The sequence below is a fragment of the Callospermophilus lateralis genome, chromosome 1, assembly GCF_048772815.1.
Source record: "Callospermophilus lateralis isolate mCalLat2 chromosome 1, mCalLat2.hap1, whole genome shotgun sequence".
NCBI classification, from domain to species: Eukaryota; Metazoa; Chordata; class Mammalia; order Rodentia; family Sciuridae; genus Callospermophilus; species Callospermophilus lateralis.
The window spans coordinates 149,359,189-149,382,439 of record NC_135305.1 but is presented as its reverse complement, the minus strand read 5'-3'; the positions used below and the strand labels follow the sequence as shown (position 1 = coordinate 149,382,439).

Sequence of the window (23,251 nt, the reverse complement as noted above, 5' to 3'; positions counted from 1 at the left end):
TTTCTACAAACCTCGAAATCTGTCAAGACATCTGTCACCTCCTGAGCAGACTTGAGTTGTAAAGTCGGCTTCCTTGACATCGCGGCCCTCTCTTCCCAGAGTCTGAGGGGTTTGACACACGCTGGGGATTTCACCCCTCGGTTTGTTAGGCGTGGAGCTAATTTCAAGACATCTGTGGGGTCGCTCGCCCTGTTTCTTGAGATCCTGACGTTGGTCCTCTTCTGGCCCTACAACCCGGACATCGTGACTGCTCTGTGACATCGGATGATTCTCAGACCCGCCCCTGTGTCCTCCATCTCTGCAGGGAAATTCTCTGGCTGGGCCCAGGGCTCCCAGAGGATCCTGTGGAAAAGGCAGACTGTGATCAGTCGGGTTGAGGCGGGTCCTGAGTCTCCCAGATCCAGACCCCACCCTGCTCTCTGCCAGGAGACTGAGCCCTCTCCCTGCAGCACCTGCCCACTATAGACTGGTACCCACCATGGAGCACCCGCCCAGTGGCGCCCTCTGGCTCGAAGCCGGGATGGAGTTGGGAGCAGCTGTTCCTTCCCCGCAGAGGCCAGGAGTCCTTCTCTACAGCTCCAGATCTTTCCAGAGACAGGAACACAGTTCCCCCATCCCTGCATCCTAGAGGCCTTGGGGTACGGTGGTAGACAGGATAAGGGGCCTGGAAAGAGGTCCCTGTGGCAATCCGTGGGACCTGTGAACACATTACTTTGTATGGCAAAAGGGTCTTTGCAAATTGTGACCCTGAGATGGGGAGATTCTTCTGGATTACCTGGTGGACCTGTGGCATCATTGGGGACTTTATATGTCAGAGGGAGTAGTGACGTCCAGAGCCAGAATGGCTGTGTGAGGAAGACTCCTCTGGCCAGCACTGGCTTTGAAGATGGAGGGGAGAGCCAGCAGGGGAGGGGTGCAGGGGTCTTGAGAAGCTGGGCACGGTGACACAAACCTGTAATCCCAGCCACTTGAGAGACTGAGGCAGGAGGATCACAAGTTCCAGGCCAGCCTGGGCAACTTAGCAAGACCCCATTTCAAAATAAAAAAAAGGACTGGGGACGTAGTTCAGTGGTGGAGCACCCCTGGGGTCGACCCTCAGTACTGCAAAAAAAGAAGCAGGGTGGGGGCAGGGTGACGAGCAACTTGTATAGATTGATACAGCAGAAGTGGGAGCCGTTTATTGTAGGACAGGAGGGGTATATATAAATTACTGAATACACAGCTTATCTTAATTAACACAAACTAGATACAGCAGTCAACCAATCAGGAATCTCCACACTTAATGGCTCGCTGGCGTTACTTCTCAAACCACTCCCTCTGCAAAATGCCAGGCGCCATCCAGACTTGTTTACAGACTCTAACACAAGAGGACAGGAGGACAGTCCCCAGGATCTGCAGAAGGAACACAGCCCGCCAGCACCCTGACTCCACACTTCAGACCTCTGCCCTCCAGGGCCGGGAAATGGCCACCAGCTGTCCATTCTGCCACTGCTGTGCACGCTGCCCAGGCTCTAGACACGGGGCAGTGAGCAGGACTGGCTGCAGAGGGGACCCCTTTCCAGGGTTAGAAATAATCAGTGGGACAGCTGGAGCGTGGCTCAGTGGTAGAGCGCTTGCCCCTGGGTGAGGCCGAGTTCCAACCCTGCAAAAAAGGGAAGAGAAGCAATGAGTATAAACCTGTTGACAGTATTGGGCACATAATTATTGCTTAGCAAATGAAAGGCGTTTGGGTTTGCTCCTGTTCCCTTGTTCTTGATTCAGACCCCTCCCAAAATGTGTGTGCGCCTTCTCTCCTTCAATGGCAAAAGTCCTTCACGACGCGGAGGGAGACCCGAACTTATTTTGTATTTCTAGAGCACCTAGCCCCATGCCTGGCTCATGTGCTCATTAAATCGTGATTCAGTGGGTGCATGCGTGCCCTGAACCGCGCCTTTGAATGGGAATTATAATCACTGGCAAGGCCAAAGCACCAAGAAGAAGGTGCTACTGAAATTGATCTTGAGGTCTCAGTAAGCCCCATCACATCCGTGGTAAAGAAATAAATTTCTTTATTCATAAATTCAAAACAAGACTCAGACCTCAACAGGAAAAAAGAAAATGTCAAGCAACATAAAGGAAACCCAGCGCACGTGAAAAGATGCTCAGACTCACTTCTAAGAGAAATGCGAATTTAATTACCCAGAACCGGCACGTCTCAATGTGACGGACAACAAGGGTGAGAAAAGTTGTATGACGTGGAGCTGATCAAGGTGGAACAGGACAGGCTGTTCAGCCTCCCTGGGTGACGATTTGGCGTTAGGTATCCAAGTGACACATGTAAAACCCTGGCGCACAGTGCTTTTGGAGCGGGACACGTGTTCCAAGTTGCTCAGGGCTCGTGTGCACAGTTAGGAAGCCCTGCAGACGGCAGGCGGGCGTCGAAGAGGCTTTCCATCATATCCTGCTTACAACCTTGCACATTTTTCTAAGTGAATGTAATACCTATTTTTTTAAAAAAATACACAAAATTTTTAAAATTCAGAAGAGCTTTAAGCCCGGTAGAAGGACTTTAGAAACAAAGACAGGGCCAGGCTGTGTCTCAGGGGTAGAGCGCTTGCCTACCCAGTGTGAGACCCCGGGTTCCACCCCCAGCACCAAAACCAAAATCTGTGATCTCAGTAATGATGGCATTGAGATGAAACGACTCGTTCCAAATTACAGGGTGGACGAGGGAACGCCAGCCCAAGGAGCCAGATCATCACGATGGTGCTGAATTTGATGGTGCTAAAGCAGTGGGTAGATATGCAGATCCAGAACGGAGACCCTAAAATATGTTCGTGCTACAGTCGCCCAGGTAACCAGGAGGGCTAGCTAGACAGGCCTTCTACGTGGTCAAGGGGTCTCCTCTGTTCAGAATAAGTGGGGAAGCAAGAGCTGAACTCTTTGCCGTGCAAGGTCTAGATTTCTAGAAAGAGATCCAGAGAAGCTGACCTTGGCTACAGCCAGAGAGCAGGAGGACACTCCAGCCAGCGTCTCTGGGCACACACAAACACACAGAGGACCCTCTCACTGGTCGAGAATAGCTCCCATGGCCCCTCCTCTGAACCTTAACCCCCTACAAACAACTCCTGCAACCGTCAGTTCCAGCGGACACCCCTGACTACCGCCTCCTCCAACCCAATGACCATGCCTGCAGGTTCACGCCTCTCCACCAGAGGCGCTGTCGCCTTCATCCACGGCCAGGGTCTAACTTCCAGAGCCACGTGGAAGAGGATGTGAACCCCAAACAATTCCTCTGATTCAGTATGACCATGGTCTTACCGGGTACCGATGACATCAGTTCCGAGCATCACCTACTATTACTTTGTCCATAAACTGCCTGCAGGTCTTACAGTATGGTATTGCTTTTTTTTTCTTCTTTTTTTTCTTTTGGTACCTGGGATTGAACTCAGGAGCACTTGACCACTGAGCCACACCCCTAGCCCTATTTTGTATTTTATTTAGAGACAGGGTCTCCCTGAGTTGCTTAGTGCCTCGCTTTTGCAGAGGCTGGCTTTGAACTTGCAATCCTCCTGCCTCAGCCTCCCGAGCTGCTGGGATGACAGGCGTGCACCACCATGCCTGGCTGTATTGCTTTCTTATTACCCTTATTTTAGTAGCTATATTTTTTAATTTTAAAAAATTTAATATATACATAGCTGTACAGTGTGTTGTTTCAAAACATGTGTCCAATGTGTAATGATCAGATCAGGGAAACTGGCATATTTATACTTACCACTTTAAGCATTTATCATTTCTTTGGCCTGGGAACATTCAAAAGTCTACTAGCTATTTTAAAATGTACAGTTAATTGTCAACCATCATCACCCTATGGGCTACAGAATATTATCAATTTTTCTCCTGTCCAACCGCAGCTCTGTAAGCGTTAACCATGTTCTTTCCCCTGACCCTCCCCAGTAGCCACATTTTATATTGTGATAGTATTTGAGGATTTAAAGAGTCAGACCTCAAGTGACACAAATATTAGCTCCTTGGTGACTACACTATTACCACCATCAAAGAGCAACTACCACCAGCTCAGCATTGTTTTGCAAATTCAGTGTTTGGAAACTTAGCTGGTTCCTAGGAAATGAAAAAAAGTATCTGCAATAAAAGCATTTGCTTGAGGTCATGGTCCCCTTCACCACCCTTGGGGTCAAAGCCATGGACATGCAATGGGATCCAAGAGCAGGGCTTCACCAGGAACTTTTTCATTGCCAAGTTGAATAAGCACTTAGGTCTCTGCCCACAGTTGATTTGTGTGGGAATTCCTGCTTTGCCCTTCATTTCCTATCTACTTCTGAATCGGAGCTACGTGGCTAGAAGGTTCTTTCATGACCTAAGGACAGGTCATCACACCAGTCTCTGTGTGCAACCCAAGCTCTCGGGAGATGGCACGGACCAGGGCATCTACATGCCAACAGCCCCTGGGGCTGGTCACCAAATGTTAGTGCAGTGTGACAACCCAAGCGAGCCCCCCCACCCCCCCGGAAGTTGGAAGTTACAAGTTAAGATCCCTGCAACCGCCCTGCCGCCCTTCTTCCAGACTCCCCTTACTGGGAACAGTTGTCTAACTTCTGTCTTGGCCCCAGGCACCTTCAGAAGTGCCGCACAAGGACACCTGGCTGTCTTCTGACTTGGTAGGCAGCCACTGAACCCGGTGGCTTTGGGCTGTGCTCAACCCAGTGTCTGGCACATGTGCGGTGCCTCGGGTTGTTTCCTGAATAAAGTAAAACAACTAAGCTGGCTGGAATCGATGACCTCCACGAAATAACTCAGTTGAGATGGAGAGGAGGCCACGGTGTCTTACAGTATAAATAATGCAAATCACAGAACTAATCACTGTTTTGTTTTACAATTTCTTTCTGCTCATGCTGTGTACACTGTTGCCAGAAGACAACAGCCTGGTTTGAATGTGGCCTAAACCTGCTCTAAAGGAAAGCGCCACTGTCCCACATTGGACTTCACTCCTCGGACAAGCCTCCCTGAGCACCCCTTACCTGCACCCCACCCAAAGTGTCCACACCCAGCCCTGTGCGTTTCCTAATCCCTCTGTGTGTCTGACATACCTTAGGCTTTACTTTGTCTCCTAGAGCTCTTTCTGCAGTTGGCACTCAGTGAAACCTTGAGGACCGAGTCCTTCCCCCCCACCCCATATCCCAGGGCACCTTCTAGCTCGGAGCAGCTGGACGTGAAGGTGGTGCCAGTGAGAGGGGCTAAGAGACCCACCATCCCAATTGTTCCCTGGACATTTCTGATGAAGTAAATGACAAATACCATGATATAAGAAAAATGGTTTTATTCCTAATTTTTAGTTCCATACAGTTTACAAATACACTTTACTCTGTCATACGGCTTTGCAACTAGCAAAGCAGTTGAACTAACACCCATAAATACAGGTGGGGAGACAATTAACATTCACTACTGTTTCTCTACATAGACTACTCTTTTAATGTCATTTTCTAAAAAACAATTGCAAATAGACTACATAATATACGTGGGCAAAAAGGCAATTAAGTGGATCTCTTGAAACACTAAATGTATAATAAACAGCATATTATCAACATTTACATGATTCACATCAAAATGATGACATCCTAAAACGTATTCCTTTTAAAGGATAGATTTATCAATAAAATATTACATATCTTTAATACTCTGGTGCAATACTCTTCATACAATGCAGGAAAATTAAATGTAGGTCTAGTCATCGGCTTAATAAAGGGTCCTTTTCAATTAGCTTTTATTAATAAAAGAATCACAATTAGGTCATAAATAAACAGGCAAATTATTAATTACATGATTTGAGGTTTAGGATGGAAACTTGTAAAAATTAGTTTGACATACAGCATAGTTACCAGCTCACTACAGCCACCTGCTTAATGTCCTTGCCTTGTGTGAACTGCCCGTGGCGAAGGAGGAGTGAACATTTTAGTCACAGATACAATAAACTATGTTTGGAACTTATTTTTCAAGAGGAAGAAGGAAGAAGACTTCAACAGAATCACAAGCTAATACATATCCTAGGAAAGGCATCTTCAAACCAAGGGGGCGTGTGCTTCTAGGTAAAAATTTATTCCCACCACCAACAGAGTCTCCCTCTGGATCACTAACCTACGTCGCCATACTTCGCAACCAACCGCACACCTTCCCACATCCCTCAACTGGAAGTGACCCAGGGTTTTATGTTACTTCTTTTTAAATTTTTTTTTTCTAATTTTATTTATTTATTGGTATGTGGTGTTAAGGATCAAACCCCGTGCCTCACACATGCCAGGCGAGTGTTCTGCCACTGAGCCACAACCCCAGACCGTTGTTATTTCTTGAAATCCCCAGTAAAATAACCCCTAAAACAATCTTGACAATTTTCTTGGCTGTTCCAAAGCAACTAGGTACAGACACCAAGAAAGTCTACCTACAGTTTCTCACCCCATTCTGCCACGTTTAAAAAGTCACTGATTTCAGTGGGAGAGGTGACCTTAGGTGTCAGGAGAGCCACACACTGAACATGAGACACCTTTTGTTTTTTAAGAAAGAAAGCTATAAAGACTCTGAAATTTGGCTTTAAAAAAAACAAAAACAAAAACAAAAAAACCCAATACCATGTGCCAGATAATTTCTTCACCCCAAATATAAAATCCTATGCTTATAATTTTAAAATACTCAGCCAGCTATGGTCCGTTGTGTGCGTTTAATGCCCAGCAACAATGCAGAAGTGGGTGCAGACCTGTGCCCATCTCGCTGGCCCGGGGCCTGTGACTTCCTCGTGAACCACCTCTTGAACTTCCATTTCCACCTTCTTAACCTCTCACCTCAAGCTACCCCCATCTTCCTAGCCCTCTGTCTGGTTCCACCATATGCACAGCGACCTGCCCTGAGAACGTGCAACCACCTTTTACCAAACACAAGACAGACATCAGCAGCCTTCCCACGGATCTTCTGTTGGCATCAGTTCATTTAATAATAGTTGGATGAAATCAGCGTGTTGGAACAAAGCTGGCCGAGATCAGGTGTTTCCATTCTGAGTGCAAAAACAACCCATCTAGAGCTACCAGCCGAGATGTGAACTCAGCAGATGTACCCGTCCCGTCACACCCTTGCATGCTGGTGCAAGACTCTGTCCCCAAAGCGCACAGTCAAAACACCACCACAAAATTCAAATGAGTCAACTTGACAATGCCATAAAGAGAAGAGGGTGCAAACGCTGGGCTGGGAGCTCCCTGTGCAGGCTGGACAGGAAGACCCTGCTCGTTGCATCTGCCCAGGGGGTGACTCAGGCCACACCTCGCTCTGAGCAATTCTGCTTCCCAGGAATACGGGGTGGGGGAGCATCAGTGTTCATTTCATCTGTGAAAATGGCGGCCATTGCGCTCCCCAACCACCTCGGGGAGTGAAAGGGCTCCTCAAAGAGCGACCACCAGGACAGCCCTGCCACTCAGAGCACAGCAGGAAGACTCTGGGGAGAGACCGTGACTTCCCAGCACAGTTGCTCTCACATGTGACAAGAGTCAACCTGCAACGCTGTCCTCAGACACTCTTACTGAATGACAGTTTAACACTTGAGGCAAGGGGGACGTCCCTGGAGAAGGCACTTAAGGTAGGACATCAGCAAGTCTCGCTGCTGTCTGCACAGAGGCTGGCTCACCTGGCAGCGGCTGGGCTGCTCCTCGCCGTGGCCTGGCGGTGCCACAAGGGCGGGACAGAAAGCCAGCGGCGCTTAGAAAGCATCACATTGGCCATGGTCTGCGAGGACAGGGGATTCGGTTTCGAATGCTCTGTGCCCGAAACACCTCTGTGCTTGCAAGACCATTGTCCCTTGGGGGAGGTTGGGAACGTGTGCTCAGGGCTGAGGACGTGTTCAGAGCTTCCTGAAGGCCCCGCTCCTCTCTCAGCCTGACCTGCAGCTTCTCCCAGCTATCACAGCAGAAGCACTTCCCAAGGTCACTGGCAGCTGGTTGCCATGGCACTAGCTGTGCCAGATGTGGCCCCCAAGGCACTGCACCTCCACTTCATACCCCCTCACACCCTGGTTGGGCCTGTGACTTCTTTAATCGAGGAAGGGCATGGAAGGGCGGCTGTGGCAGTTGTGGTCTGAGCCTGAGGCCTGGCCAGTTTGCCCTTGAGCAGGTGGGAGCTCTGAGCAGTCAGGGGACAGGCCACACTACCCTGCTGAGGCTCCGTGGAGGACAGACCCTGAGGACTCCACAGAGCAAAGCCCAGCCGTCCCAGTGTCTCATCGACCTGCCAACACACAGGGGACCACCCGCAAGAGCAGCAGAGGGACAGCTCCGACGGGCCCAGCTCAGATTGAGGAAGCGGGCGGGTGAGCGACACCTGACGACCAAAGCTCAGTCAGCCCAGAAGCCTGTTTAAAACACAAGACAGTCACTCAGAAGCAAAGGAAACATGGCAACTGCTTTCCTGTCACAAACGCCTGTCAACACTGAACAGGAACGGCCATCAGCTGAGAAAACACACCTCTTATCCTAGTTCATACCTTTCCATGATTTTTTTTCCCATGATTTTTAACGGCGATGTGAACACAGTCAACCTCTGACAGTCTCGGTCACTGGCTGGGAGACCATTTAGCCAAAAAAGAGGAAGCCCCCAGGTGAATTATCCACTAGGGATAAGTGCTATGAGTGAATGTCCCCAAAGTTCCTGTATTAGAAACTCAATCTCCAATGCAGCCGTGTTGAGAGGTGGGGCCTTAAAGGCGCCATCAGGTCACAGGGCTTTGCCGCCACAAATGGATTAATGTCATCACGGGAGTGGACTCTTTTAAAACCAGGCTCGGCCCTCTCTGGCTGTCCCTCAGCATGTGACGCCTTCCACCAAATCCCCTGATGCAGCACTGAGGCCCTCAGCAGATGCCGCCCCACCCTGGCCTCCCAGCCTCCAGAACCGGAGACACAAATTGTTGTCCATTAAAAATCACCTGGTCTGAGGCGTCCTGTCGGGCAACACAAAACAGACTAAGACAGCAGCGAGGGAAAAGGAAACGGTTCCCACTTCTCAAGGGTGCTGTTAATTTTCCCAAGCCCTTTCTTTTTCCAAGTGTCCCATCATCCCCCACAAAGAGAAAAAAAAAAAAATCAGGCTATTTAAAAAAAAACTGCCCATAACTTGAACTTGAAGCCCCATGATCTCTAAAATATAGAGCACAATTTAACTGCTTTCTTGATTTAAAACAAAATTCTATAAAATATCACAGTCTACATTGTAGAGACGACTTCTTCTTATCTGAGGAAATGAACTGCTGAGTTAGAATACAGTGGTCTTTAAATGGCTGCAAATGTGGCTGATCAAAAGGCTGTCAGCCACGACGCCAGCTTTCCAGATCCAAATCCATTCTTCACATAAACTTCCTTGCGTCTGTTCTTGAACTTTAGAGAGAAGGCTAAAGTCCACATCTGGGGAAGAAATAAGGTAGAAAATTTAAAGAGAATACATTTAAAAGCTTAGCAAAGCACTAAGTTCTGTTTTGTCTGATTTTCAGGGCTGGGGCTGGAGCCAGGCTTTGCCCGTGTCAGGCAAAGGTGCTATGAAGGTTTCGGCAGTTGGGTTTTACAATAGCCTCCTGGCCGCTCCTTACCTATCCTTTCTTCACAGAATTAGTTAAGGTCAGGATCAGGGGGTCTCTGTTCCTGCAGCATTCATTAGAGTTGGTTAGCCGTCCAGGAGGTGCAGGGCACAGTCCGTCAGCACCTGGGCAGCTCAGGGCCCAGCGCAGGTGGGAGTCAGGATACCTGAGAGTTCTCAGCTCTGCTGGCCCTCAACCAGTCCCATCCCAGTATGGGAGTTGGAAGCACCGAGCTGTACCCCTAGTCCCAAACTACTAAAAGGCAGATCTAAACATTTAGATACCTTATCCATTGAGATAGGAATTTCAACATGAAATATACTACTAGTTTCTAGTTATTATTAAAATATACAGCTAGGTGTGGTGGCACACACCTATGATCCCAGCAACTCAGGAGGTTGAAGCAGGAGGATCACAGGTTTGAGGCCAGCCTGGGCAACTGTGCAAGATCCTGTCTCCAAATAAAAAATAAAAAGGGCTGGTATAGCTCAGTGGTAGAACACTCCTAGGTTCAATCCCTAGCACCAAGCAACAAACATAAACCACATACTTTGGTTCCAGTCTAGAAAGGTAATTGGCAGGGAGGAGATGCATTAGGAGATGGGTTCCCAGCAGCAGAACTGATCCCATCAGAGGTCAAGAGGGTCCCCATATCTCATGGCCAGTCAGAGGCCATCAGGGATGAAAACTCAAAACCCTGACTCCTCTCTTCCCACAGCTGTCCAGGTATCACCAGATTGTGCCCAGCACCTCCTGGTTACCAGCAGCTCTAATAAATGCCGCAGGGACAGTGACCCCTCCACCCTCCCTTGCTACTGCTGTCAGCTGCTCTCCTGGTGTTGAGTACAGCCTCAGCCCTTGCACAACTGATTCTGTATTTGATTTTGCTGCTTAATGAACTGTAAACTCAATCCAGCTTGGAGAAGGAAATGCAGGGTGAGGAGCAAGGAGGCTGGTGTGTAAAGCCCAATTACAGTGTACTCTGCTGAAATAGTCACGATTCCTTGTCTGCTTAAAAATGCCGTAATTATAGAAGCAATGCACCCAGAGCCCGCGGGCGCCCGGTACCTACTCTAGGCTGCAGTTCCCGCGGCTCTTCTCATCTGAAGCTCTTCTGCTGCTGCATCAGGCCCACGTTCTCATAGACTCTGGCATTGTCTTCTCTCATTCTGCAGAGAAAAGGAAAAGGGGGACACTCACAACCACGCAGGCCACGGGGTGTGAGCGTCCGTGGCACCTGCGTAGCACACACCACTTCCTGTGGAACCACCCGTTATGCTGCAGACGCCTTCTTGCCACCAGAGCAGACATTCTTGGAAGGGACAAAAGACACAGACACACAGCAATATCACCACACAGCTACGAGGACAACAGGAGACACCGGTCCCTGTGCTCCCTGGGGTGAGGAGGAAGTGAGGAGTCTCCAGGTGGCACAGCATGGAGCCCTATAGGATATAAGGCATTTGGGGCAAACCATGAAGGAGGTGGGGCAGGTTCATGCAGCAAGGAGCCACTGTCACTTCCAACAGAGGCATCAGAACAGGGAAAAGCTCCAAGACGGGAACAAGGCGGCAGCTGACAGGGACGAGCTCCTCTTAGCCTCGGCTCGGGGACCCTGAGGAGGATGGGCTAGTGTAGGGCCAAGGGGGGCCAGCATGCAGGAGCTCAGGTTTCTCTCTCTTCAAGGAGAGGGGATCAGGGTGGGACCCAAGCAGACAGGGACCCAGCAGCTGGGGGTGCTGGCCTAGAGGGGCTTCGGGTCTGAGGTGCCCTGGGTGGGTGGAAGGATCAGGAATGGGGCGACAACCAGCCCCGCAGTCGCTGGCCTGCCATAGAAAGAAGGGAGTGGCTGGGAGCCCATTCTGTCCCCCACAGGAGAGGAAGGTCGTCCGGCTTCACGACAGCACTGCAAACTACTGCAGGCAGCAACCGAGAATGCCAACGTTCCCAGTCCTTGCAGGGGACGGGAAGGGGCAGGTGGAGGAAGCTCCACTGCAAGCAAGTGTGAACACGAACCTCCATCTCCACCTAAGACAGCCAGAGGCCACGTCACAGTCCGCAGGCTTTAAAACCCACATCAAAGCAAAAAGACAAGATCCTTACGGGAAAATAAGAAGTGAATGCTAAACCAGAAAGTGACTTTAGAATATGACCAGTTTAGCACGTTCCTGATGTGTTAGGGTTAAACAGGGGTCAGCAAACGTTTTCTGGAAAGAGCCAGGAGGCAGGTGTGGCAGGCTCTGCAAGCCACCGCCTCTGTCACTTACTCTCAGGAGCTTTCTTTTTGCTTTAGATGTGCTCTGCGGGCTGCAGAGTACTGAGCCCCGGTGTGAACACCCACTTACCGGCAGGAAACCAGCATCTCAAGGTGAGCGCGCACACTAAAGGCCAACTCACTTCCTCTTATTCAGAAACAGTCTTAGCACATCAACAAGGGACGCTGCCTCCCTCTGCAACAGTCGCCGCCACTGCAAGCCAAAACCTGGATTCTTCTTGGAGAGTCACCACTTGATAAGCTCCGAATCCCATACAGAGCATGGCGGCCGCCTTCAGTTGAGGCAAAAGATGGAGTTGGGACGGCACTGCCACAATCCACAGCACCGCCAGCCATGGGGCGGCCATGCAGGGCCTGTGCTCTAGGTTTGTCACGGATGCTTTCAAGCCTTTATGGAACACCATACTGTCCAGGCAGAAAGAGGTTCCTTCATAGCTACTTACTCTGCACAGGGTGGCGTTGGGGTACAAGGTGGCAGGGGACTCTGGTCTCCACTTGTCTGGTCTGTTAGGGAATATTTAATGTTGGTGTATTCGTGTCCTTTCCGCTTGCTTTTCTGAAAGTTCAAAAGGTGAGGATGAGAACTGTGACTTTTTTTATAGAAATGAAGGAGCAAAAAAGGTATTCACCAAAGAGAGCCGATAGGTTAGATGGTCGAGAATGTCGGTGTTCTTTCTGACCGTGATGTTAGGGAGCTCACCTCCTCAATATAAACACACCACCCCGATCAAAGTCCATTTGAACCCCACAATTTGAAAGCACACAGGGTCACACACGGACCACTTACTAGGCCCTGAGCCTAACATGCCTATCTCTGGCTACGAGAGGATCCTACTCCCTGGGCCTCCCCAGCAGTGATCATCTCAGAGTTCATGTGCACCCCATCTAATGATTTTTCAGGTAAACAGCGAAGAAAGGAGCTCCAGAAATAAACCCACTCCAAGTACAAAGGGCACACGGTACAGAAGACGGTTCCACTCTGAGGAGAGAAATGACCGTGCACTTTACCCCATATCTCCCCTCTCCCACCACTCCCCTCTCCCACAAAGACACCAAAACTCTGAAACTTCATTTTGGCTGAAATGATGCCCTGCGGGTGGAAGGAGGCCAAACAAACAAACAACAAACCCAGGAGGAATGTCATCGTGTCTCGTGTCTCGTGTCTCGATGTGGAGTGAGCTATATTCAGTAGGACTCCTGGTTAGATGGCTTATCCCCTTTTTCTATTCCTATATTTACCTAAAAACAACCAATTCTGAAAATCTATCCATCAAGGGGGGGTCATTATATAATGCTGCCTTCATTTTAAGATTGCTCGGGAAAGTGCGGAGAGCACACAGCGTGGCCGCAACAGACACTGTTGGGAACGCCATTCCTGCCAGGGGGTAAACTGGTGCCATTGCTTGAGGCACAATTAGTTCATGGAAGTAGTACTAATTAGTTAGTGTTTAGTAAAAATGAAAAGACATATATCTTGCAATCTTGAACATCTATTTCTCCTTGAGAAAACCTGGCACCTAAGGGTTGTACAAGGGTGGCCTGCGACAGAATACTCTAAGAAAGTCAAACAGAACAAAGGAAAGCCTCTGTCCACATGGTGGAGTAACAGGCAACAGAGAAGAGGAGCTGACACACGGCACAATCCCTGCATCAAAACAGGTCCCACAGCTGCAGGACAACACTACGGCAGGCTGCCAGCTGGGAGGCCATTCCAAACAGGCCTCAGAGAAGACATTTGTACCTTAAATGTAAAATAAGCCCCTGATCCTGTTGACTTCTTTAGGGTTTGGGGGTTAAATTGAGTGAGGGGGCAAGGGTAGGGGTCAAAGGGAATCCCACCTGGACCTATCACACTAGATGTTTTTAGAAGAGGGAAAAAAAACCTTTAAAGAAATGTGACAAAGTAAAAGGACAATTATGGGTTGTGATACTGTATACTTTTAAATTTTTTCAAAATAAAAATGAAAAACACAAAACAAATCTAAATCCATCAGGGAGGTACCTTTTTCCTCTTCTACTCAAAACCTACAAAAGAACAAGTGATCAACCGTGGGAAGCTCATCCAGGTGGAGGAGGGGACTGCCACCACTCCAGGCGGTGAGCTGCAAGGCACCCCTGCTTCAGCACCACGGAACCTGGACCAACAAGGAGAATCCGCACCCAGACCTCAGCAGGAAAGGAAAACCCCTGCGTGTCAGTGTCACAGAGGTGGAAGGAAGTATGACGGAGGCGAGAAGACCTGGGGACATAGGTGGCTAGATAGTGGGGGTGCCCTGCAGAGAGCCAGTTCCATACAGCAGACACGCCCATGTTCTGAGGGGCTTTTCTTCTTTTTATTTATTCTAATTAGTTATACATGACAGCAGAATGCAATTCAACCTGTAGTACACAAACAGAGCACAATTTTCCATGTCTGTTGAACACTAAGTACAGTTGCACCATCCATGTTTTCATCCATGTTTTCAGGGTAATGATGTCCATCTCATTCCACTGTCTTCCCTACCCCCATTCCCCTCTTCCCCTCCCTCCCCTTTGCCCTATCTAAATTCCTCCATTCCTCCCATCGGCCCTCCAGCCCCATTATGAATTAGCATTCTTGTATCAAAGAAGACATTCAGCATTTGGTGTTTTGGGATTGGCTTACATCATTGTATTCTCCAACTCCATCCATTTACGTGCAAATGCCATGATTTTATTCTCTTTTATTGCTGAATGATATTCCATTGGGTATATACACCACATTTTCTTTATCCATTCATCTACTGAAGGGCATCTAGGTTGGACCCACAGTTTAGCTATTGTGAATTGTGCTGCTATAAACATTGATGTGGCTGTGTCCCTGAAGTATGCTGTTTTTAAGTCCTTTGGGTATAGACCAAGGATTGGGATAGCTGGGTCAAATGGTGGTTCCATTCCCAGTTTTCCAAGGAATCTCCATACTGCTTTCTAGATTGGTTTCACCAATTTACAGTACTGAGGGGTTTTTCTGTGGTGTCAGGCCACCCTCCTGGCTGAGGCTGACCGGAAGCCGGGGAGCATGTTAGCCCTCTGATTTCACAGCTGCCCTCCATATCCACAGGTGCCACATCTCCAGATTCAACCAACCATGGATCAAACTATCCAAAACATGCACAGAATTTCCTCCTGTTATTCTCTGAACCATACAGTGAGTGGAAGAGTTATTTAACAGAGAGCATTTATACTGTTCCATGGATCACAGTAATCTAGAGATGATTCAAAGTACAGGGGAGGAGGTGTGCAGGTTCTGTGCAAATACTATGCCATTTATAGAACGGATGTGGAGTCTCCGTAGATCCTGGTATCCATGTGGGCCCTGGAGCTCTTTGCCATCAGATACTGAGGGATCAGTGTACTTCATAAGGAGTCAGAATAACTTCCTAAACACCAGCAGATGGATGTGCTCCCAGGACAAAGGTGATAAAGCCTTTGAGACAACAAATCCAAGTCACAGCTGTTGACCTCCTCAGCCACCAAAGAGCCCCTCCAAAGAACCCACTTAATAACGAGTGGGCATTGGAAAGGGCCGGGATAAGACTGCACACACGCCCACTGCAGGGAACAGAGAACAGGATGAAAAAGGAGGCAAGTGTAGCAGCATACGCCTGTATCCCCAGCTATTCGGAAAGTTGAAGCAAGAGATTCACAAGTTCAAGGCCAGCATGGGCAACTTTGCAAGCCCCTGTCTCAAAATAAAATTTAAAAAGGGTTAGGGTTGTGGCTCAGTGGTAGAGCACTCTACCATGTGTGAGGCTCTGGGCTCAGTCCCTAGCACTTCGGGAAAATAAACAAAAAATCAAAATGAGAAAGGAACAATAAGTAAAAGGCAGATAGAGAACCAAATCACAAAAGAAATGAAGGAGAGAAAAGGAAAAAGTCAATGCTCACATTAGCCTCACAGACTCTATGCCACGAACCTTCTTTAAAATGAGCTCAACTAGGAGATTATAAAACCACAGAGGAGAGGAAAGCTGAGCTGGGACAGCACCAGGGAGACATGGAAAAAGAAAGACAAAAATTATTTAGAGACTGAAATCCAATTAAAGGCAGCAAAAATAACTAAAAATTCAGAAGGGGGCACTGCAGATAACGCAGAGAAAATGTACTACAAAACTGTTTCAAATGAAAAAAGAAAGGCACATAAGAGATTCAATATGCACAACACAATTCCTGAAAAGTTCAAGAAGAAAGCTTCTAAAATAAAATGCAAGAAAACACCCCTCAGATTAAAATAAAAATTTAAAAACATCTGAATCTGCATTTTAAGAGCCAATGTGATTCTGCAATCTATATTTGGGGTAAAAATGGGAGTTCATAACCCACTTGAATCTAATGTATGAAATATGATATGTCAAGAGCTTTGTAATGTTTTGAACAACCAATTAAAAAAAGGAAAAAAGAAAAAAAAGAAATGCTCCCTCCTGTCCAGCTGCACCCTGTACCCATCAACCATTCTGTCTCCATCCTCCCTCCCACACACCCTTCCAGGTCTGGGAACCACTATTCTACTCTCTCCTTCTCCGAGATCAGCTTTAGCATCCACATAAGTAAGAATGTCCCAGCTCTGTCTTTACAAGTCTGGTTGCCCTTGGAGAGAACCACAGACCGCCTTGCCCTGCCAACAACCAGCACGGCACCCAGCACTCCGTAGGTATTCCGAAAATATTTGCTAAATGAATGGAGGGAGAGGGGGGACAGAAGGAGAGACAGAGAAAGGAAGAAAGAGGGCAGAGACACACCACAGACCTGCCAGGTGAGGTCTGGCCCCACAGGCCCCCACTTAAAGTCCTTTTTGAAGCGGGTGCAGTGGCACATGCCTGTGATCCCAGCAGCTTGGGAGGCTAAGGAAGGAGGATCGTGAGTTCAAAGCCAGCCTCGGCAATGAAGAGAAGCTATATAGCAATTTCCCAAACATCAAAGAAACAGAAAGGATCATGAGTCTCCAGGCAGAAAACATCAGGGGGAATAATCAAACTGGCTTTAGATTTTATACAAACACATACTTTTTAAAATCCTGTGGAAAAGATCACCCAAGAATTTTATACCCTGCTGAATTACACTTTAGATATAAAACCTGTTCAGACATTTATAAGCATCCAAAAATAAATATAATACCTTCTTTAAAAAATCATGATCAAATCAAAAGAAAGAATTCAAAAAAATAGAAGTTATAAAAAAAGACTCAAGCTGGGCACAGTAGCACACACCCACGATCCAATCTACTGTGGCCAGAGGATCACAAGTTCAAGGCCAACCTGGGTGACTTAGTAAAATTCTTTCTCAAATTAAAAATTAAAGAAGGCCTGGTCAGTGGTAGAGCACCCCTGAGTCAACTTCCAGTGAGGCGAGAGGATCACCTATCAAAAAAATAAAATAAAAATATCTTAAAGACTAAAGCACTGATTTAAATACAGTGCTAGGCTAAGCAGCTGTAGCAACTGTATGTTTAAAAAGCCATAAACCATGTTAAAAAATAGTTTTAAAAATATGTAATTCTATTTCATAGGTGGGATTAAATACAAATTAAATAACAAAAACAGTGAAACATGCTCACTTTGTACCAGCCACAATTTGAATATCATCTTTTTAATTTTCACAGCGACCTTTTGAATAGACACTTTTCTTGATCCTATTTTACAGATGAAAAAAAAACGCACAACTTCTAGGCCAAGCCCTTAGAAGAGCAGTTGGCAAAACACTGGCATGGGACACACACCTAGCACAGGGCCTAGATTTTGTAAGGGCTTCAAGATAAGTAGAGCTTTTACATTCAAAAGGTTTTAAACAAACCAAGGAAAAAGAACAAGAGGGGAACAGCACACGTGGCTGCTGCAAAGCCTGATCCTCTCCTCTGACCCTTCACTGAAAGTCTGCTGACGCCAACGTAACAGGCAGTCGAGGGCCCCTGCCTCCTGTTGCTCCCTGCACCCACGTGGAAAGGGAACATTCTAGAGGACAACAGAGCCACCAGACAGAATGTGCCTGGCTTCTCTGATGATTCGGGGAACAGGCCACCCTACACCCCCTTCCCAAATTGCCTGTCAGATCAGACTTTTACATAGAAGAGAAATAAGCTTCTGAATTATGCGAGCCACTAATATTTAGCCTCTATTAACGGATGAAGCAGTCGTTAGAGAATTTTAATCTAGGAAAACTTGCAGAACAGATATCCAAAGATTGCCTCCACCCCATGCAAACCACACGCCCTCTCCACCATGGTGCTGACGCTTCTCCCTGGCTGCCCTCGCCTGTCCCGCCCCTTCATCTCCCTCAAGCTAGAGTCCTAAATTCCAGTGGGATCTTTCTCTAGCACTCCTCTACTTGAAGCTCCTCATCCAAGGTGAAAATGTTTTATTTAGTTTATATAGTGACCCTGTCTCTAAATAAAAAATACAAAATAGGGCTGGGGATGTGGCTCAGTGGTTGAGTGCCCCTGAGTTCAATCCCCGGTACCAAAAAAAAAAAAAAAAAGGAAAGACTGTGAATAACAGCCTCTGAAAAGATACCACAGACTTTTTGCACTGAAATGATTACTTACATAAGAAATAATCTTTAGAAAGATACAATATAGCCCAGCACAGTGGCACATACCTATAATCCCAGCAACTCGATGGGAGACTGAGACAAGAGGATACAAGTTCAAGGCCAGCCTGAGCAACTGGGTAAAACCTTGTCTCAAAATAAAAAATAAAAAGAGCTGGGGATGCAGCTTAATGATAGTAGATCCCTGGGCTCAATTCCTGATACTGGAGGGGGGTGTGGAAAAAAAGAAAGAAAGATACGGCGTAATTCAAAATGAAATATTAAGGGACTAGGGATGAGCTCAACAGTAGAGCACATGCCTAGCATTCACAAAGCTCTGGGTTTGCTCCCCAGAAAATTAAAAAAAAAAATCAGTCATCAATAAATTTAATTAAGTATTAAATGGAAGAACTAGCAGAGAATTTAAAAATTATTCTAAAGTTTAAAAATCTTAATTCCTTCCAAACAAAAATCTTACATATATAATAAATGTAAACTAAAGCATTAACTTGCTTTGTTATTCAATACTTCTTTAAATTGTAGTTTTAAAAAAAGATGTAACATAAGATCTACCCTGTGAGCAAATTTTTAAATATACAGTACAGTACTGTGAACTATATAACATACACTGTGGTACAGCAGATTGCTAGAACTTTCTCATCTGCATTACAGAACATCTAGACCCACTCACAGCAGCTTCCCTCCCCCCTCCTTACTACCTTCTTAAAATTCAAAATCAACATTTCTACATGAAGTGATGACAATTTTCTAAAGAGGAGTGATTAATGCAAACGGCATAGGAATTATTTCAATGAATCAAAGTAGCCCAAGAAAAAGCATAAGGATGTTGGAGTCTTTTAGCTTACTTAAGTAAAACTGATTCACAAATCAGATGAGCTTGTCTCTTAGCTGTTTCTGTGACAGCCCAGGTGTCTTACAGATCAAGAAGTAGTCTCAGGGGACAGAAGCTGTTCTGCTCTGCTTTAATTTATCTTTGGGGGGTAGAGGGTAATGAGCTTCTGAGGCCTAGAAAATAATGTAAAATTGACCTATCCCCCTCACAGTCATTGACACAGCATGGTCACCAAGCCTTCTGTGTGTCTATGACTCTTAAGGCTTTGCCAATTTGCACACAGTCGAGGTCGAGAAGAAGGAGCCACCACGAGGCCCCAAGGTCACTGGGATGAAATGTCCTCCCATGTGAAGTGACTCTGATTACCCTCTCAAACTCTGAACCAGAAAAAGTCCAAAAGCCAAGAGCAGGAAGGAAGGGTAAAATGGAAACTCTCCGGTCTGGGTGACAGCAGCAATGACCTCCCTGGGTGCTTTGGGGTCAGGACTGCAAAGACCTTCCCTCCTTTCACATCAAATCCAAAGCTCACGGGCCCTACTTCTCTCCAAACCCACTAGCAGCCTCCACCCCGTGCAAACTGCACGCCCTCTCCACCATGGTGCTGCCACTTCTCCCTGGCCCTGCGATTGCCGGCGCCTGTCCCGCCCTTCATCTCCCTCAAGCCAGAGTCCTAAGTTCCAGTGGGATCCTTCTCTAGCACTCCTCTACTTGAAGCTCCTCAGTGACTTCCCATTTCCCTCAGAAGAAAGTCTCAACTCAAACACGACTCACAAGTCCCCACAGGCCCCCACTCTGGTCTCTGCTTTCTTTTCCAACCTTGCCCATGGCCCCCTGCGTTCCCCCGACTCCCTCCTGTCCAGCCCAATTGACTTCACCTTCACTTAAGTCCCCAGGATTTGGCACCTGCCTGACCAGTCCAGCCTACTTTAATTAATGCACAGAAGAATGAACATTTGGGGGCAGGGGTACTGGGGGTTGAACCCATGGAGGCCTTGCCACGAAGCCACATTCCCCTCCCTTTTTTGTTTTTTATTTTGAGATCCGGTCTCCCTAAGTTGCTTAGGACTGCACTAAGTTGCTGAGGATGGCTTTGAACTTGTGATCCTCCCACCTCAGCCGCCCAAGCCACTGGGATCACAAGCATGCGCCTCTGTACTGGCTAAGAATGAACATATGTGAAGAGGCCTTTTCAATGAATCAAGGAAACTGCAGAAGATACACAAAAAAGCACAAATCCAGGGAAAATATAACAGGGCACATGGGGTGTGGTCTCTGTGAACTCAGATTTCCAGCCCCATGAGGCAGCACCTAAAAGATGTCTGCAATGCAAAAGGCATCCAAATATTCCACAAAGGAATAACACCAAAGAACAAGAAAACAGCTAATAAAACATAGGCAGCTGAATGGTCAGTACCATACCAGGCCGGTTCAAGTCTTTCTTAATTTAACTGCAACAATTTAAATTTAGCCTGCACCACCGCATCTCTATCCTGGCCTTGTCACTCCAAAATTTGTAAAAGTGACCTATGTCCGACTGTAGGGTTCCAGAGGAGACGCTAAGGCCTCTCTACACTGCATCTTAAAACTGTGCTCCCCACAGGCTACAGGAAGCAGTCCAGGTTAGCAATTCTCAAACTGTTTCTATAATAGTTGAGTAAATTGGTAACTGAGTTGTAGATAACAGATCTGAGGCCTCTCCCTTCTAGGGGAAAAAGTGACACACGAGCCAGGGGGAGGCCAGAACATACCCTGGGGCACTGGGTTTGTCCAAAACATCGGGTGAACTCAAGGTTGGCACTATCTGCACAGATGGCACCAGAAACAAATACAGAAGTGGATGTATCACAGGTTAATACACTGACAAATTTTCTAGCTGTCTGCTGGGCAGGCCTAGAAGGAGCGATGCCCAGTAGCCAGGAGCACAACCAGCACCCAGGTTCAGTTTCTAGACGCTAGTTTCCAATAAAGGGAAGAGGGGGCTCCATAGAGAACTGGCCCGTTCCAGGGCTAGAGCGGGGAAAATTTAAATGAGCCTGGAACATCCTGTAGTGCCAGCAAGTAAGGAAGTGCTCAAAAACAAAAGGATCTGTGCACGTCAAAGGACTTGGGGGCAACTGAAAAGTCCCCCAGTGGCCAAAGTTGCAGTAGTTTTAGCAACAAAATAAACAGCATAGTATTAAATTATAAACCAAGCATAAAACATCATACACAGCTCTGAACTTATATAAATCAATAAAAAGTAAGTAAGTACAGAAAGGGACAAATCATCCTTTTAAAAAAAGATTCTAAATAATTTATGTAGTCATGACGCATTCTAGGAGATACAGCTTGCTTCTGCCTGGTGGACTACATGACTCAGGCTTAGGAATAGAACAGGGAACAGGTACAAGAGTTAACTGAACAGTAAGAAATGTGGCAGGGAGAACCTAAGCCAAGTGACCGAGATTAATCCCAAGCAGGCTATGCTGATAGAATCTAATCCCTAAATCAGGAGAAGGACAGTCGGCAATAACCACAATACACTGCAGTGGTAATTCTTCTTCCAAATCTGTTAGCCAGTCTAATCACCAGAAAACCAAGGCTAACTCAACTTGAGAAAATACTACAAAGTGTCTGATCAGTACTCTTCAAAATTATCCAGGTCTCTGAGTGCAGTGGTACACACTTGTATTCCCAGCAACTCAGGAGGCTGAGGCAGGAGGACTGCAAATTGGAGGTTTGCCTCAGCAACTCAGCAAGACCCTGTCTCAAGATTAAAAACAAAAAGGGTGGGGAGGGGGACTGGGGATATAGCTCAGAGGTAAAGCACCCCTGAATTCTATCCCTAATACAAAAAAGAACTGTCAAGTTCACACACAAAAAATAAAGAATAACAAATAAAGTATCACTGGGGAGGAAGTGCTGGGGAGTGATATTAGCCAAAATTATATTGTTATATTGTGTACATCTACAAATAAGTTATAACAAATCCCATCATTATGTAAAACTATAATGCACCAATTAAAAAATGTGGGTGGGGGCGGGGGGGGGGAGAAAGTATCACAGATCAGAGGAGACTAAGGAATCAGAACAGTAAACTCAACTTGGATCCTGAACTGAATCCCAGAACAGAAAAATATATGTGGGAAAACTGGTGGATCCAAGTAAATTCTAGAGCTGGGGATGTCACTCTGTGGTAGAGAGCTTGTCTACCACATGAGCAAGGCCCTGGGTTGATCCTCAAAGAGAAGCAAAGCAAAACAAATTCTAGAGCTCAGTTAATGATAATGCATCAATGTTACTTATTCAATTTTGACAAATGTACCATGGTTATGTAAAAAGTTAACTTCAGAGAAAACTGGTGAAAGGTCTATAGGAACTACCTTTTTTTGCGGGGGGTGGGGGGCAGTACCTGGGATTGAACTCAGGGGTACTCGACCACTGAGTCACATCCCAGCCCTATTTTGTATTTCATTTAGAGACAGGGTCTCACTGAGTTGCTTAGCGCCTCACCATTGCTGAGGTTGGCTTTGAACTCGAGATCCTCCTTCTTCAACCTCCTAAGCTGCTGGGATTACAGACGTGCGCCACTGCATCCAGCTAGGAACTACTTTTATATATGTGTGAATGAATGAGGCAATACAGAGAGAGAGAGAGAGAGAGAGAGAGCGCTTGAAAAGACATTATTTCAAAAAAAAAGTATACAAATGACCAAAAGTTATATGAAAAGACCCTCAATATCACTGATCATCAGGAAAATGAAAACTAAAATCACAATAATGAGATATCACTTCATACCTACTAGGAGGTTATTAATAAAAAGTCAAAAGTTAACAAGTGTTGGCAACATGAGGAGAAAAGGGACCCTTACACGTTATTGGTAGCATTGTAAATTGCTATATATAATGAGAGAAGAAAGTATAGAGGTTCCTCAAAAAAATTAAAGTACAAACTATCCTATGATCCAACAACTCCACTAGTAAGGTTTATATTCAAAAGAAAT

At 46.7% G+C, this 23,251-nt stretch overlaps 1 protein-coding gene across 1 annotated transcript in view; it reads right to left on the bottom strand.

The window, feature by feature from the left end:
* Nucleotides 1-5,297: 5,297 nt before the first annotated feature.
* The window catches only part of Ptpn11 (protein tyrosine phosphatase non-receptor type 11), an 87,596-nt gene continuing 69,642 nt past the window's right edge, over nt 5,298-23,251 (bottom strand). Inside the window, exons 14-16 of the mRNA XM_077108972.1 lie at nt 12,320-12,432; nt 10,674-10,770; nt 5,298-9,431 (exon numbers count right to left, since the gene is read on the bottom strand). Of these exons, the coding sequence (XP_076965087.1) occupies nt 10,701-10,770; nt 12,320-12,432 (183 nt within the window). The 3' untranslated portion in view covers nt 5,298-9,431; nt 10,674-10,700. The remainder of the gene's footprint in view (nt 9,432-10,673; nt 10,771-12,319; nt 12,433-23,251) is intronic.